Below are 17735 nucleotides of genomic sequence, written 5' to 3'. Positions count from 1 at the left end.
TATCAATACATGGTAAACATCAATTCTATATTTTTTTTATATATCATATAGTCAAATATTTAACGGCAAGAAACATATATATAATTTTTCTATTAAGCTCAAAATATTTCTATATATTTTCTGAGTCCAATTCAGAAAAAAAGACTACTATCAAAATAATTGTGAAAGTTATTCAGTATTAGATTCATTTCATTTAAATGATATGAAACCAGCATTTTGATAGAAAAGTGCTTCAAATCGATATATGCATAGAGTTTAATTATACACGTTTAAAATAAGGAAAGTATTATTTTGAAAAAATATTTGGCAATTTTTATAATTGTAAGGACCTTATGAAAAAAAGACATTTATCGCTTCGTGAAGTCAGAATCATTGCAGCACGTGTTGCGAAAGAATTTCGCTAATTAGAAACAATCAATAGTTCAATACGAATCAGTATTATGTAGGCCCATTTAAATATATCTGGGCCCAAACCAGACGAAATATGAGCCCATCGAAAAAACTTCTGAAAGAGAAAATATATATGGGCCTGTTCAACCCAATATTATTTTCTGGGCTGAATGTTAAACCAGTTAGGTTTAAAATAGGCCTAGAGGCCGTAAGCCTATCCCCTAATTATTTCACTTGTATAAATAATTCTCACAAGTTTTAACTTAATTATATCCAGTATATGTTTTTGGTCCTTGAAAATGATATGAAGTCCATATATATCCTGGTAATTTATGAAAATTATATCAAAAAAGTAGAAATACGAAACGATAAAGGAAAATATTTTGATAGTACTATCCGAACAAATTCAAATGGGCCTTTGAGAGTTCTTAAGTTGTTTAGCACAATAAAGCATATCATTCAAAGTACGATTAATATGGTTCAATTTTTGACAATTCGATCAGGTAGGTGTCACTGATATTAAGAATTGAATGATGCTAGGAGTGGTAAAAAAACTCGTAGTTCGTGGTTCGATCGTGACTCGCACTTGGCTTGCTCGTTAATAGCTCGTTTGTTACTGGACTGAGCTATTAACTAAGCCAACTCGCTACTAATTTTGTCCATAATATTAACGAGTTTAAGCTGGAGCCTAGCTTGCTAGCTAACTCGGTTAGTCATAAATTTGTGAATTTGTATTGTATGCATTTTATACTGTTCAACTCTGTTCAACTCGGTCCAAAAAGTTTATATAATTTATTTTATTCTAAAAAAAAAATCCAGTGAGCCAACTTATCAGCTCGCAAGCTAGCTCAGTTCAGCTCTTGACAATTTTAAGATAAAATTTTAACTCAGACTCCTAAAGTTAACTTGTTTGTGTCTCGGACAAGCCAATTCGTAACGAGTTCAAGTTGAACCCAGCTCATGACGAACCAACTCCTTACCACATGATGCAGAGATACACTTTTTTAAACGATCACACGTCCAAATCCGACTCTCGACATGAAACTGTTTAACTTAGATCTGACTTGATCTGAACCCAAATGGTCAAAAATTCGATACAACCTGAAGCTGGAATATGATCTCTAAAACTCAATTTGAACCGACCCAATCCGAAAATAATTCAAAGTTTGATTCAATGAGATTTTTTTTTTTTTTTTTTTTTTTTTTTTTTTGCGTATTGAGAAAACATACCGCTGTCTGTCACACTTGGTGTAGTGCATTTTTTGCACAAATTATACTGGTATTTTTGTTGCTGCATGCTGGTTGCGTTTTTTCCATGCTATTATCTCTTTCCTTAGCCTTGTTAATTTCACATTGAGCTTCAGGATGTGGATATTAGAAATCTGTCCAAGTATATATGCTGTCTGTCTTGCAATCTCAAATCTAACAATTACAATTCATTTATTATATATCGATCGCCTTTAATCTGTTCATGTTGTGTTGCGGAATTCTGATAGCTTCGATTTGATCTGTGTTACATTGAAATTTAAGGCCTATATATCCAAGTTTTTGCTTTCAGCCCACGTTGATATGAGAGTTCAGATCCAGCAAAGATTGAGTATTAAATAGGGACCGTCCAATTCAAATTCAAGATAATCTATTTCAAGTGGAATGTATATATATATATCGAGAGATAAATTCAAATCACAAAACAATCTCGAGCGATGGATTTGAATTGAATTGGTATAACGGTACTAGAACCACCGATTAATTGCATCGTTTGTTGCAGTTCCTTTTTCTCGAATTTTCTGAACAGCCTATTGCATGCATGCTAGCTGTCAAGGCGAATTGAAGTGCATTAGACTGTGCACAACTTGTCTTGCGTTTTCCCCAAATTCCATTTGGTCACTTCTGAGTCTCTGTCTCATGCTAAAGTACTACCAATCAGTAAGAGAAAAAGATTACAGCATGAAAAGAAGTAATCTTTATTGAAAATTCTTTTTTGGGCTTGGAAATTCTAAAATAATTTAAAGTTGTTACTGACTATTTGAATCTAAAAAAGCTAGCACCATTTTATTTTGTTTGGGACGTAACCTCGTTATACAAATTTATTTTAAAAGCAATTATTTTTTATTTTAGAATATAGTTAGTATTTTAATACAAAATATTGCTCAAAACACATTTAACATTCTTGATCATAGATTCATAGAGCACATAACATATAATTAAATATATAAATAAATAAGACCCTAGTCTTTTTATTAATTTTCGTGTTAAAGGAAAAAGAAAAAAATAAATTTGCTAGTCTTCCTACTCAATTAGTGTGTGACTATAAAGTAAGCCTAAACATGCATGTTCTTACATGTTTTATGTATGATATGTCCGGTTGAACCTCAGATTAATTACATGACTCATTGGTTTAATAGTATAAAAGAACTTTTGAAAAGCAAAATAACGTCTTTCCAAAAAATTACATGACTAATTTCTTTTAATTACTTTCTGATTCCGAACAATATTCAGCTTATCTTTGCAAAGATAATTACATATGCCTTTATTCCAAAAAAAAAAAACATAAAAATGAAGAATGAGAAAAGTTAATTACATATAAGTAAGTTATTGGATAAAACTTAAATTAACTTGATAACGTTCTATTTCAAGAAAATTTACAAGACTCTCTAGTTTTGTCCAAAGTTTAAATATTTATTGTTAATTTTCTAAAATACCAAATAATGTTCTGATATATATAATTTAAAAATATTATATTGCAAAACTGATTTTCTCGTTAAAGCAGTACCCATCAAAATATGTCGCCAATTTTTTTTTTACATTACATGAATAAAAATTAAAATAAAACAACTTTTATTATTGTTTACAATGTTTGTAACATTATTAATTTAGGAAGAAGTACGTTTTTCTTTTATCAATTTTTATGTTAAATATGTCTTTTCTATATAATTCTCTTGAATAAAAAATTCATATATTTTAAATATTTATGTTTCTTAATATCCAAACTTGAAATAAAAATAATGTATTATATTATATATCACCTAGAATTTAGTTTATAACAAATTCTCTTTATTTTACATCATAAATACGACAACTCTCAAAGCCTATCATCTTATTTTCAAAATATGCAAAGTTATCATTAAAAAAATCCCAGCAATGTAATAAAGCCCGAGTTAATTGTCAAAATCTACGTTAAATATCAACATCATAATGTTTTGGAATTCATTATAGGGCTATTATGACTCACATTGCAATATTATATATTTTTTTCTTAAAATAAATGAGCGAAAAGTGCGTAATTAATGTGTTAGATTAAAAACTTGTGTGAATCACGCCGCATATCTTACGGTTAAATATCGCTTTTGAAGGAAAAATTGCCATGATTTTTTTTTTGCGCTCTTTGTTTTATGTCGAGTCAGATTTAGATATGTGATCGATCAAATAAATGTCTATGTGCAACATTTAGTTCTATGTAAGCTAGGTTGACAACGAACCTAAATTTTGGAAAAAAAAAAAGAAAAAAAATTGAACAACTAGTGCATTTTTAACGATTCAAGGTCCATAAGAAGTTAAGAATCCCTAAAAAGTTCAGAATCAGATTTAATCTTGGATAATTTCAACTTCTCAAAGAAAATGTTGGATAAGTTGTGTAAATACAAATGTTAATACAAAAATATATATTTGTCAATTTCTAAACAGTTGCGAATACTAATCTTGGATAATTTCAACTTCTCAAAGAAAATGTTGGATAAGTTGTGTAAATACAAATGTTAATACAAAAATATTTGTCAATTTCTAAACAGTTACGAATACTAATGCATGTTTGCTATATGTGATTTATCAAACTGGCTTCGTATACTAATTTTTATTAGCCGTCTTTAAATTTAGCACTTCTTTTTGACCTTACTCATTAAGTAATTTATCAAAATTGTAATAGGTTATGTCAGGTCCTATAGTAAGTCAAGGTTGGATCATCTCGGTTCTATTCAGGTTGGATTGGGTTTTGGGTCGTGTCAGTTGATCTAGTAGGGTAAGGTTTCAGTTTGGCCAATTTGAATCGTCTCGGATTAATCAGATTTGGGTCAAGTCTAATTTCGGGTCGTTGTGTCATCTCCAACTTTAGAGTAACTTAGGTTGGATTTATTAAAAAAATTGTATGTAAAATACTGTTTTCATACCTTTTATATTGATCATACGATGCAAAAAGATTAAATTAGTTATTGACAAACTTTCTTTAACGCGCGATGAAAAAAAAAAATGTATTTTTAAGTGTGCTTCATTTTTTGTATCCCCGTACAATAAAAAATTGTTATGAACTGTTGATTACTGGTTGTGTGTTATATAAAAATATTTCACAATCTTTCTGCTATTTTTTGTTTGATACCGATTTTGGGGCATGTTCTTTAATGCTAATCATGACCATGTGGTAAAGAAAAACGATGATGTGTTTTTAAATCTATTTTTGTTTGGATATTCTAAATTAGTAAAAAAGATATGGTCAAAATAACAGAGCCACATATTTATGTACATTTTTGCATTATATAGATTTTAAATATTACGACTTGAAAAGTTATCTTTATTGATTATAACGTGAAAAAAACATATTTTTATTTATTGGCAACATAACTTCTCATTCAAAATTATTATAAAAGCAAGTAGTTTTTAGTTTTAGAATTCTAGTTAGTATTTCAATACAAAATATTAACCAAAACATATTTTGCATTTTTTATCATAGACCACATCATATATATATATATATAAAACATAATTTGGCATGCTTATATACTTTGAGGTTTGAACCTTTGAACGGCTACAGATGGAAAGATGAGATCAAGTGTGTGATTATATTTAAGAAAAAGGAAAAAAAATGCTAGTCTTTATACTCAATTAGTGTGTAACTGTAAAGTGAGGCCAAACATGCATGTTCATACATACTTTTTGTATGATATATTCGGTTGAAATTATATATGACCAATGGTTTAATAGTATAGCAATGTTTTTGAGGAGATAAAATATCCATTAATGTTTTTTTTTCAAGTAGTCGCCATATTAATTATGAAATATTGATTAAAACTATCTATTTTTTTCTATAATTATAAAAATACTAAAAAAAAAAACGGCAGAAGAAAAAAGAATAGATGATTACATGTATGTTATTGGAGAAAACTTAAAAGGTGCTTACATTTTAACAAAATCCAAATATTAATAACAGTGCATTTAGTAGAGATTATTACATATATGTTCTTAAAACACATATATAATGTTTTATTTACATAATCTAAAAAGATTGCATTTAAAAACTAATTTAATATGTAGGTTAAGAACAAACAATTGTGTTACTCATACTATTACATTTATTAGAACACGTACGTGTAATGCTTTATTTACATAATTTAAGATAAAATTGGCCCCCACTCTAGGAAAAAAAATTTGAAAAACCAAATCCAAATACAAGAAAAAATATACCTGAAACAAGTAGAACTCTATACTTGATAGGGTATTTTCCCTTATCCACAAACTTAACTTTTTTACCTAAGATTATGCCTTCGAAAATTATAAACTGGATTCCTTTGATTAAAATTCTGTATCGAATAACCCGTTTGAAGCAAACCCAACCTCGTTTGAACCAACCCGACAACCGTTTGAACCAAACCATAATCAAAATTAACCAGCCAATCCAAGACATGTTAAGCGACATGTTAAACATAATCGAAATGAATCAGCGGAGCGGGGGGCCGCCCGGCCCAAACCGAACACTTGGGTCAGTGACCTCCTTACTTGGGCCTTTTCAAGGTCTTCAGGCTTCTTCGGGGCCTTTTCAAGGTCTTCAGATGCCGCGGGCTTCTTCTCCGCTAATGCTTCGGCCTTTTCTTTAGGCGGCTTCTCCGCTAGCTGATACTTTCTCTAGATCTTCAATTTGGGTTTTGTTAAATGCACTCTTATTAATATTTAAATTTTGTTAAATGCACTGTTATGTAATCATCTCTACTAAATGCACTGTTATTAATATTTGGATTTTGTTAAAATTTAAGCATCTTTTAAAATTTTCTGAGACTAATAAGTTTTCTCCAATAACATACATGTAATCATCTATTCTTTTTTTCTTCTTCCATTTTTTTTTAGTATTTTTATAATTAGAGAAAAAAAATTGATAAGTTTTTATCAATATTTCATAATTAATATGGCGACTACCTGAAAAAAAAAACATTAACGGATATTTTATCTCCTCAAAATCATTGCTACACTATTAAACCAATGACCATTTATAATTTCAGCCGAATATATCATACAAAAAGTATGCAAGAACATGAATATTTGGCCTCACTTTTACAGTTACACACTAATTGAGTATAAAGACTAGCAATTTTTTTTTTCCCTTTTTCTTAGATATAATCACACACTTGATCTGTAGCCGTTCAAAGGTTCAAACGTCAAAGTATATGAGCATGACAAATTATGTTTTATATATGATGTGCTCTATGATCAAGAATGCAAAATATGTTTTGATCAATATTTTGTATTGAAATAAATCCTAAAAGTAAAAAACCACGTTTTTATAAAAAATTTGAATAAGAAGTTTTGTTGCAAATAAATGAAAATATGCTTTTTTCACATTATATAATATTACTTATTTGAAGCTGTAATATTTAAAAGCTATATAATGAAAAAATGTACATAAATATGTTGCTCTGTTATTTTGACCTTGTCTTTTTTACTAATTTAGAATATCCAAACCAAAATAGATTTTAAAGTAAAACACATCATTGTTTTTCTTTACCATACGGTCATAATTACCATTAAGTCGACCATGCCCCAAAAATCCGTATCAAACAAAAAATAGCAGAAAGATGGTGAAATATTTGTATTTACCACATAACCAGTAACCAACAGTTCATAACAATTCTTTATTGTACTAGGATACAAAAAAAGAAGCACATTTAAAACTTTTTTTTTTTTTTGCATCGTGCGGTAAAGAAAGTCTGTCAATAACTACTATTTTCTTTTTGCATCATATGATCAAATTAAAAGGTATCAAAACAATAGTTTATATATATTTTTTTAATAAATTCGACCTAAGTTGCTTCGAAATTCGATCGAGACAATAGATTTGACACGAATCTGATTAATCCGAGACAATCCGAACTGGGCAACCTGAAACATTATGCTAAACATTGTACTTTTTTTATTTCAAAGTTTTATTATGTAGTTAAGGAATTGAATTTATTAAAAGATTTATTTATGATTTTTGTTTTTTTTGCTTAATAAAAAACTATTACTTGAAATTAATTGCATATTTATATTTTAATTTGATATTAGTAATTGTGATTGCATATGTATGATATGATAAGTTTTGATGGTTTATTAGTAAAATTAATAAAATTATTATATTTATATTATTTATTATTCACCAACTACCATTTCGTTACCCGTTACTCTTAACGGGTATGGGTAGGATAGGGTAAGGCAAATAATCATGAATAAATAAGGATCCAATAAAAAATATGCTATAGATCCAATAAAAAAATAAGATTGATTGATTTATTAATTAATTATTTACTTAATTAATTAATTAAATAAAAGGGCGGCCTCTTTTATATGATAATCAGAGAGGATACAGATCATTCATGATTAATTGAAATTGAATATGCGCCTATTATTTATTCAGAACAACTACGTTTTTGCTCAGTCCACATTTCATATGGAGTTTTGTTTGCTGCATTAGTCGGTATCCGATTCATAATATATGCTACTATCTTAAGTGCTTCTCCCTAGAGGTTCAATGGAAGTGAAGTATGAGAAATCATATTTCTCACCATCTCCATTAATGTTCGATTGCGCCTTTCAGCCACACCGTTCATTGCGGGCGAACTCGGCATTGTATAATGTGGCACAATTCCATTTTCCTCTAGAAATTTAGCAAAAGGCCTTGGACGTTGTTCTCTTGAACCGTCATACCGACCATAATATTCACCACCACAATCCGATCTGATGCTTTTAATCCTTTTGTTGAGCTATAACTCAACTTCAGCCTTGAAGGATTTAAACGTGTCCAAAGCTTGAGCCTTTTCTTTAATTAAAAATAAATAATCATATATAGAATAACCGTCAATGAAACTGATAAAATATGCATGTCCATTCCTAGTAGTTGTAGGGAATAGCCCACATATGTCCGTATGTATCAGTTCAAGGACGTCATTCATACAATTGGCTTTATATTGGCGCATGCTTGTTTGTTTGCCCTTCGCACACTCAATGCACGGACCGAGATCCGAGATGTCTAAGGGTTTCAGAATATCACTTTGAATAAGACGTGTAATTCTTTGTTGAAAAATATGACCTAAAAGCTTATGCCAAAGTGTAGCTGAATCCTGATGTGTTAATTTTTGCCTAACGTTTCTAGTTTCATTGTTCAGGGTCTGTGGAAGTGTAAGAGGGAGGGAGTTTATTATATTTACCATTTCGAGGTAGGAGATGGTGGGAGGTGGGAGAGGGAGGGAGCTTATTGATGGAAAAACGGAGGCAGAGGCGGAGGTAGGATGTAGAGGTGGGAGATGGAGGTACAGGCGGAGGTGGGATGCAGAGGGGAGAGGGAGGTAGAGGCGGAGGTGAGGTGAAGTGTGGGAGGCAGAGGTGGGAGAGGGAGGTGGCAGGCGGAGATGGGAGAGAAAGGCGGAGGTAGATGTGGGAGAAGAAGATAGAGGTGAAAGAGAAAAATAGAGGTGGAAGAGAAAATGAGAAAAATGAAAGAAATGAAGGTTGTTAATTAGAAATTGTAGTTATAGTTAAAATATAAAATTAGTTAGTTGGGAGATGAAATGGGGAATGGATAGGTGGAGGAAATTATAATTATCCTAATTATTTAGATATTTTTGGCTGTATCTGATGGCTTAACCGAATTATCATTCATTGCATATTCTGTTGGTTGAAAATTATTGCAGCGGAATATAATGATCCAAACTTTGATAACAAGACAAAAACAATGGATAACACCATTATTAAAATTAATAAAATGATTATATTTATATTATTCGTTATTCGTGAACTACCATTTCGTTACCCGTTACTTTTAACGGATATGGTAAGAAAAATACTTAACGGATATGGATAGGATATGACCGTATGAATATGATCAATTCTTAGTGGGTATGGATATGAAAATGGTTCCGCCCTACCCGTATCATACCCATTAACACCCCTAATGTCTTATGGCCACAGGCCACGTGGCGTGGTTAATAAAAGAAATTATTATGGTTTTCTAAAATTATTTGTATATCACACAGAAATTTTTTTATAAATCATAATTAATTAAATCAAATTTATCAAACCAATATGATTACTTTTTTTTTTTCAAAAATCATAAAGACCGAATGGTCATTTCGATCTCCATATTTACTTTTCTCCCAGACCAAATTGGTTATTCGGTCTCGCAGAATTTTTCAATTTTCCACAGACGCGGCCATAGAAGATATAGTGCATGTATTCACACTTTACTTCGGTCTCCAAGCTTGATTTTTACCCAGACCGAATGCTTATTTCGATCTCCAGGCTTGATTTTTACCTCAGACCGAATGCTTAATTAATATTATAGTGCATGTATTCACACTTTACTTTGTCTGAAGTTGAGATTTATATTTTGTTGTAAAAAAATTGGAAATTTTATCAATCAAAAGCAATGTAATCAAACAATAGAGGTACATGTTATTAATGGATGTATTATAATTAAGAATAATGATTTACAAATATGAACATATTAAATTATATCAATTTAAAAAAAATCTTGTTCAGCCGTAAACTTTGATTACAAAAAAAAAAAAAAAATCTCAAGACCGAATGTCCAATTCAGTTTGGAAAAAAAAAAAACCCTCAAGACTGAATGGCCAATTCAGTCTGGAAAAAAAAAACCTTTTTACACCATTGACCACACGGAAAAATTCTGGAAAACTGAAAATTCCTTGGAGACTAAAATGGCCATTCGGTCTTTATGGGTTTTGAAAACAAAAAAACCAATGATACTGATTTGCTAAATTTAATTTAATTTAATTAATTATGGTTTATAAAAAAAATTCTATCACACGTGGTTACAAATTATGGTTAATAATTTTAGAGGAGAGAACGAGCGACAAACAGGAGAGAGAAGCAGAGAGCTCGTGATCAGGATCTTAATTTTATGTTGAAGTAAACCTGGTGATCCGTCTTAAAGCCAATTAATTATTAGATAATTTCGTGCGACCACACGATACGTAATACAATCTTCGTCACAAATAATGTCGACAGAATTTCTAATTGCGAAAAGGTATTGAACTTTTTACACAAATAGAAAAGAAATATGTGTTTATTATTTTAAAGGATTTGGCTAATATGCTATGGGTAGCTAAGAGGCCTCCCGTGCTATGGCTCAATATTTGACTTTTCAAAATCCTAACGGTCGATCCGAACCGTTCATCTTGTTCTCCATATTAATATGTGTTTGGAGACCAAATTTTACATTTTTTGGAAATTTTTTACTATTTTTTTAGATTTATTGAATATCGCTGTTTTTTATGGTCCAGATTTATCTGAAAAACAGCGATTTTCAATAAATCTAAAAAAATAGTAAAACATTTCCAAAAAATGTAAAATTTGGCCTCCAAGCACATATTAATATGGAGAACAAGATGAACGGTTCGGATCGACTGTTAGAATTTTGAAAAGTCGAATATTGAGCCGTAGCACGGGAGGCCTCTTAGCTACCCATAGCACCGTAGCCAAGTCCTATTTTAAACGTGTATATTGGATTCACTTACAAAATTTATAATTAAGTTACAACATTTTATAAGTTGTAACATTTTGGTTTTGTAATTTTCAAAGTTTAAACAGTTAAACTTGATACAATATTAAAATGTACTTGGAGATCAAATTTCATTTTTTTTTTTAATTTTTCTACTATTTATTAATTATTTTAAAAATTGCTGATTTTTATTGGTCTAAAATTATCTAAAAACAATAATTTTGTAAAATACTTAATAAATAGTAAAAAGAATTAAAAAAAATATATAAAATTTGATTTCCAAACACATTTTAATATAAATATCATATATATTGAACGGTTTGAATCGTCACAAAATTAAATTGTTATAAAATATTGTAACTTACAAATGTTGTAAGTGGATCCCTCCTCTATCTCTAAATTCGTATATCATTTGGAGACATTACACTCTTTTTTTTGAGTAAAAATATGGGTCAATGCCCGTATTTGATTACCAAAGTAGTGTTACATTGGTGGTGTAACTAAAGTGCAATGAAAAACAAGTGGCTCAATACAGTTGAGCCATAAAATTGAAATAAAATACTGAAAGAGAAAACATAACAAAAGAAAGGAAGCTTAATAAAAGTACGGATAAAAGAAATGGTATGTTGTCATGCACAGGCCAGTGCCACGATGCCTTCAAAGGTATTGCATGCAGTTGTTGTATTATTTCTTCTGCCAGTATGTTCGCCTGTTTTGTTTCGTCTCTGAATATTCTCGAGCATCGCTCCTTCCAAATAACAAATTGCGATACTAACAGTATTGATCTGATTTTGCTGGTTCTTGATCCTTTGTCAGTGATTGCCTCTGTACGTAGCTCTACGTCTTGGATCTCATTCCGCGCTATCCCCAATAGGTTTACCACCAAGCCGTAAACATGTATTGACAGTGTGCACTCATTGAATAGATGTGAGACGGTTTCTTCACAGTTTTTGCATAGGACACACCTATTAACCAAACTCCAACCCCGCCTCACTAGATTGTCTATTGTTAGTAGCCTATTTAAGATCATTAACCAACCAAATACCCGCATTCTCGGGGGTGCCGGCAGTCGACATATTGTGTATCTGTGATTCCGGATTAGGGGTCTGTTTGTTAGTGCTATGTAAGCACTTTTGACTGTGAATCTTCCTGTTGTGTGCCATCTCCAACGGATGTCATCTCTCGTGTCCGCCTCTAGTACTGTTTGGGTCAGTATGGTGTTTAGAGTCTGTAGTTCGCATTCGGCTGCCGTGGATAGTGTTTGCCGAAACAGTGAACTCAATGGGTTGGCTGTTCCGGCCTGCTGCAGTGATGTATCCATGTCTAGTGTGTGTGTGTAGAGGTTTGGCAGTAACATTTTTAAGAGTCCGTGCCCCCAATTATGATCCCATATAGCAATGCGAGATCCATCTCCAGGTACATATTCAAATGATATTGCCGCAAACTGGTAAATGGGTTTTAGAGTAGTAACAAAGAACTTAGACTGTGGCACATAGTTCACGATAGGAACCGTGTTTAGCATAACCGGCTTCCATAGCCGCTGTTCGGGTTTAACCCACCGCCATAACCATTTTAGCAACAGGGTATGATTAAAGGACTTGAGATCAATAACTCCCATACCTCCTGCTTTCTTGGGCATACAAACTAACGTCCAGCTGGCTAGATTTATTTTTCTATTTTCCGTCGACACCCCATGCCATAAGAATCGTCGTCTTATTTTGTCAATTTCTTTTAGTACCCATTCAGGTAGTAGCAGTACTGACATAAAATAGACCGGTAGTGATGACAGGACTGAGTTAAGCAATACTAGCCGTCCTGCAATAGACAGGTATCTTGCAGCCCATCCTGTTAGCCTTGTGCTGAACCGAGTTAACAGTGGTAGGTAAGTCGACTTCGGCAGTTTAGTTGGGAATAGCGGTAAGCCTAGGTAAGTGAACGGGAAGGTTCCCAGTTTACAACCCATGAGTGTTGCCAGTTCGTTTGCTCTGGGTTGGATTGTTTTAATTAGCAGTAACTCGGATTTGGACAGGTTCACCGCTAGCCCGGAAATGTTTTCAAAAATGTATAGGGCTACTTTTAGCGCCTGGAGTTGCCGAGGTTCCGGTTTGACAAAGAATATGGTATCGTCTGCGTATAATAGGCATGGTTTCATGTGTGGGAACAGAAGTTTAATCCCCCCCGTTTGCACTAATTTCGTGAAGTATCTAGCTATGAAGTCCATTGCTAGAATAAACAACAATGGAGATAATGGATCGCCTTGCCGGACTCCTCGTTTGAGTTGTATTTTCTTGCCAAGTAACCCATTTATGAGTATCTGCGAGGTTCCCCGCAGGATCGCCCTATGTATCCATCCTAACCAAGTATCCGGGAAACCCAGGTTTTTCAACACTGCTATAATGAACTCCCAGCTTACCGTGTTGAAAGCTTTTTTGATATCTGCTTTGAACAGTGCCAGCGGCAATGCAGTGGCTTTTGCATGGTGCAACAAGTGTTGCACATACAAATAATTCTCGGTTATTTGTCTCCCTTTTAGAAATCCCGTCTGGGCATTATCTATTAACTTCTGAATCTGACCTTGCAACCTATTAGATAGTATTTTGGAGAAAAAATTTTGGACTCCATGTAGTAGGCTAATTGATCTGAAGTCAGTCGGTCTCAACGGTGCAGAGACTTTTGGTAAAAGCACTATGTAGGAAGTGTTTAGTGGCGTAAGAGAGCAATCTTGTTCAGTAACCGTAGTGTATAAATTTAGGAGGTCGGGTGCGATAAGGTCAGCATAGGTTTTATAAAATTCTCCCAAGAAACCATTCGGACCCGGGCTCTTATGATTAGGCCATTGTTTGATTGCCTCCTTTATTTCTAATACCATAATCGGTTGTGCTAAGGCTTCCAAGTTATGAGTGTTGGGATATAAATTTGACCAGTTTATGTGTGGCATTTTTGGTGAGTCAGAGCCTATTAGGTCTTTGTAAAAAGAAAAAAAGACCTGAGACTTTGTTTGCTGGTCCAAGAATTGCTCTCCGTTGTGTTCAATATGCGGGATGGTGTTTCTTCTCTTCTTACCCGATGCTAGGGCATGGAAATATTTCGTCCCCTTGTCTCCGTGCAGTTCCCATCTGGTTTTGGCTCGTTGTTTCCAGATATCTTCCTCTAAGACCGCCAACTCCGTGTGACGGTGTTTTAGTGTTGCCTGTACGAACTTCTCCAAGTCTGTTAGTTCCCTCTGCTCCTTCACTTTTGCAGACCATGTTAGGAAGTCTCGGCATGTTTTTATCTGGACTTTGATGGAGCCGATCTTGGTTGCTGCCCAGTTCTTAATAGTGTGTCTCAGGACGTTATTGAATTTGGTTTCCAATTGTAGTGGTGTATGGGCGGTGGGTAGGGCACTCCATGTGTGTATCACCAATTCACTGAATTGCTCGAATCGCAACCAGCAATTTTCAAACCTGAAAATTTTCGATTTTCTAAATTGTGTTCGCGCCGTGTATAAAATTGGACAGTGCTCCAAAGAGGTATTTGCCACAGCCTTCTGAATGGAATTCAGGTATTTGACATTCCATTCCGGTGATATTAGGAACCGATCAAGTCGCGCCATGTGTGGTTCCCGTCGTTCATTTGACCATGTAAACCGCCTAGTGCAATGTTGATTAGATCCAGTGATGCTATCAATCGAGAGAATCTCAATAATGTGTCCCGCCATTCGCTATTGTTATTCGTGCGGTCTGTCAGGTTCGCAGTGACATTGAAGTCGCCGCATAGGATCCACGGTTCTTGCTGTTGTGGCCTAGAAGCAGCAATTTCTTCAAAGAATTGCATTCTTGCACGGTGGTCATTTGGACCATATACTCCTGTGATTGAGAATGTTGACCGGTCCTCATTATGACGCAGCTTGATTGTAACACTGTAATTTCTGGTTTCTGAATTGATCAAATGGAAGCTATCCGATCTCCAGGTCATCAAGATGCCTCCCCGAGTGCCTTGGGCAGGAAGGGTAATTATTTTATCAAGAGCTATTCCACATATTTCTTTTGCAACTCTCGGTTCCACTGTTTGTAATTTAGTTTCCTGAAGGCAAACAAAATCAGGCTTCTCAAACAGTAGTGTCTGTCGTACTGCTAGTCTTTTCGGTCTTTCATTAAGGCCTCGTAATATATTCCATGACAAAAGGTTGATTCGGGTGTTGTAATTCATGATAAAAACAAATTAAACTCCATCCAATTCCAATACAAATCTGACAAAAACATGAACACCGATCCAGTACTCAGATCCTTCTCCCCTTCACTACCTAAACTACCCTTTGCCACTTCCCCAAAACCCCGAATTTGCAGCACCTCCGGTGTCATATCTACCTCTTGGAAAGTAAAATAAAAGTACATGAATTTAAGATACATAAATTCTAATTTGACTTCGGCTCACCGCGCACACTCGGTTGAGTGCTCAAACTTCTCCCGGTGCAGTCAGCTCTGCATTGCAGAGGCTGTTGAGCGTGAGTTGTAATTCAGGGGTCATTGCTACCCCCGCTGTGTTCATTACTGCCTCTGCCTGTGAAATTGTTAAAGGATCCGTGGTTTCCATGTAGTTTAGAGTTTAGAGTGGGTCCATTTAATTTAGGAACCCTCTTCCTCTTTGGTGGCCCAGAGGTTGGACTGAATCCCTGTACCGCGCAAGCCTTCTCAAGTTGGGTTTGGTATGTCCCCTTTTCCTTGTTTTGTAAGCGGGGGCTTCTTCGAATTATGTATTTTGGTGGGCCTTCAAAACCAGGAGGCGGCTCATCTGAGAGAGTCATGTTTTGAGCCGAGTTTAGCTGGGGTGATGCCATATGTGGTTTGGTCGGTTCAATGTCTCCATGGTCTGACACGAGTGTAATTAGGAGTGGTGATTGGTTGACAGAGCTTGCTTCATAATTTTAGAAGGTATCAAATAAACATGATTTACACATATATATAAGCTTGCTTCATAATTTTAGAAGGCACATTTACTGTTCTATCTTCAATTCTTGCAAGGCTTTTTTTTTTCTTTTTGTTGATAAAAATAACCATCTATTCCTTATTTTACATATTGATAAAAGACTTCAAAAGGATCCGGTATAGAACTTAAACCCGATTACCAGTACAACAAAGCTGTGACTCATCAGGTGTGAGTCTCTTAGAATAGAAAAACGAAAACCAAAATAAATAAAAATAAAAGCTGGAATGATCATCTTCCTATTCCACTCTTGTTTGTGCTTGGCCAAAACCGAAAAGAAAGCATCTCATCATTGAAACTAAAATGAACCTTTAAGTTTCAAATTAAAATACCTTTGTATACTTAAAAAAAATTCAAATTAGACAACTTCATTGCAAGCAGAATATCCAAACACCATGACACCATTAAGTGCCAATGCTGATGACAAACAAAAATAATCCTTTGAAAGAAACAAAATAGACAACTTCATTCCAAGACAACTATGGTTGATTACTTGATAACTAATTTAGCATTCCAAAAAGACGAGATTACTGACATGAGTTGTATATACACAACCATCCTAGAGAACTATTTATCCAACCCTTTATTTATTAAAACCTGTACCTTCATCCATTGATAGGCATTTTGAAAGGCTGGAAATCCTAATGGTACCAAAAGGGAAGAAGCACCCACTTCACCCTTCTTCCACTTCTTGATTGAAATGGCCGGTAACTTCAACTGCATCGTGTTTGTATTATAACGACCATACACCATAAGTTCACATGAAAAAGCATTATGTTTCTGATGCGGCAGATCAATGTAATAGAGAGAGACAATATTCCCAACATTGAGGATGGGTTCATTCACAAACAAAAACAGATCTTTATCGGGTCCAAGAAGGGTAAAATAAAGATCCTTTTCAAGGTCCTTTTCTTTAAATACCATATAGATGGATCGACCATGACTGTAGTTACTGCCATTGTCCCAGTGGACTTTCACGAAATGTTCCCACCATTCTCCTACAACATTGTGCATAAAACAAATAAAGGAACCCAAAAATACTTCTTGTCAGAAAATTTGAGAAATCAACATTTTGTTATCAAGGCTCGCATAACACAAATTATTTTACTAGGTTGTACTATATGTAATTAAGTTTCAATTTGAGAACAGTATAACCGTGCATTTTTGTGCTTATGGTCATTGTTTTGCTATGTGTTAGTGGATTAGTTGTACTAAGGCCTTGTGAGACCTGAAAAGTACCAACAAGCAAAAATGCGCACCTGAAAAGGCCTTGTGAGCACAACCCGGGATTGGGCATGAAGACCGGCCGTACTCACACGTATCAGCATGCACTTGCCTCTGTGAGTAGGAAACAGACTTGTTGCAACCTAAATTGGCGTAAGTGCATGAGAGATGTACTGAATCCAAAACCTTCTCGAGCAATCACTAGTACAAAAAACCCTTTTACTGACTGTTAAAAAACTCCTTTACTGACTGTTATTGAGGCGTCAGTGATGGCGCCGCCAGTATAGATACTCAACACTGACGGGTAAAAAACAGTCAGTGTAAATAGCCTACACTGACGGTTTAAAAAACAGTCAGTGTAAATAGCCTACAGTGACTGTTTTTTTTTAAAAACAGTCAGTGT

General features: G+C 33.9%; 1 protein-coding gene and 1 long non-coding RNA gene across 2 annotated transcripts; both read right to left on the bottom strand.

The window, feature by feature from the left end:
- Positions 1 to 2207: 2207 nt before the first annotated feature.
- Positions 2208 to 14843, bottom strand: LOC144545511 (uncharacterized). Its single transcript, XM_078294078.1, has 3 exons — positions 11751 to 14843; positions 6154 to 6279; positions 2208 to 2306 (listed from the first exon to the last, which is right to left on the bottom strand). The coding sequence occupies exons 1-3, from the start codon at positions 14841 to 14843 to the stop codon at positions 2208 to 2210; spliced, it is 3318 nt and encodes a 1105-aa protein (XP_078150204.1).
- Positions 14844 to 16455: 1612 nt separating this feature from the next.
- On the bottom strand, positions 16456 to 17521 carry LOC144545869 (uncharacterized). Its single transcript, XR_013508612.1, has 2 exons — positions 17368 to 17521; positions 16456 to 17106 (listed from the first exon to the last, which is right to left on the bottom strand). It is a non-coding gene; the product is annotated as an uncharacterized LOC144545869 (long non-coding RNA).
- Between the last annotated feature and the right edge of the window lie 214 nt (positions 17522 to 17735).

This window comes from Carex rostrata, chromosome 28 (genome assembly GCF_964058835.1).
Source record: "Carex rostrata chromosome 28, lpCarRost1.2, whole genome shotgun sequence".
In the NCBI taxonomy this organism is placed as follows: Eukaryota; Viridiplantae; Streptophyta; class Magnoliopsida; order Poales; family Cyperaceae; genus Carex; species Carex rostrata.
Note: the sequence above shows the minus strand (reverse complement) of the source record. Positions and strands in the feature narration are given on the sequence as shown.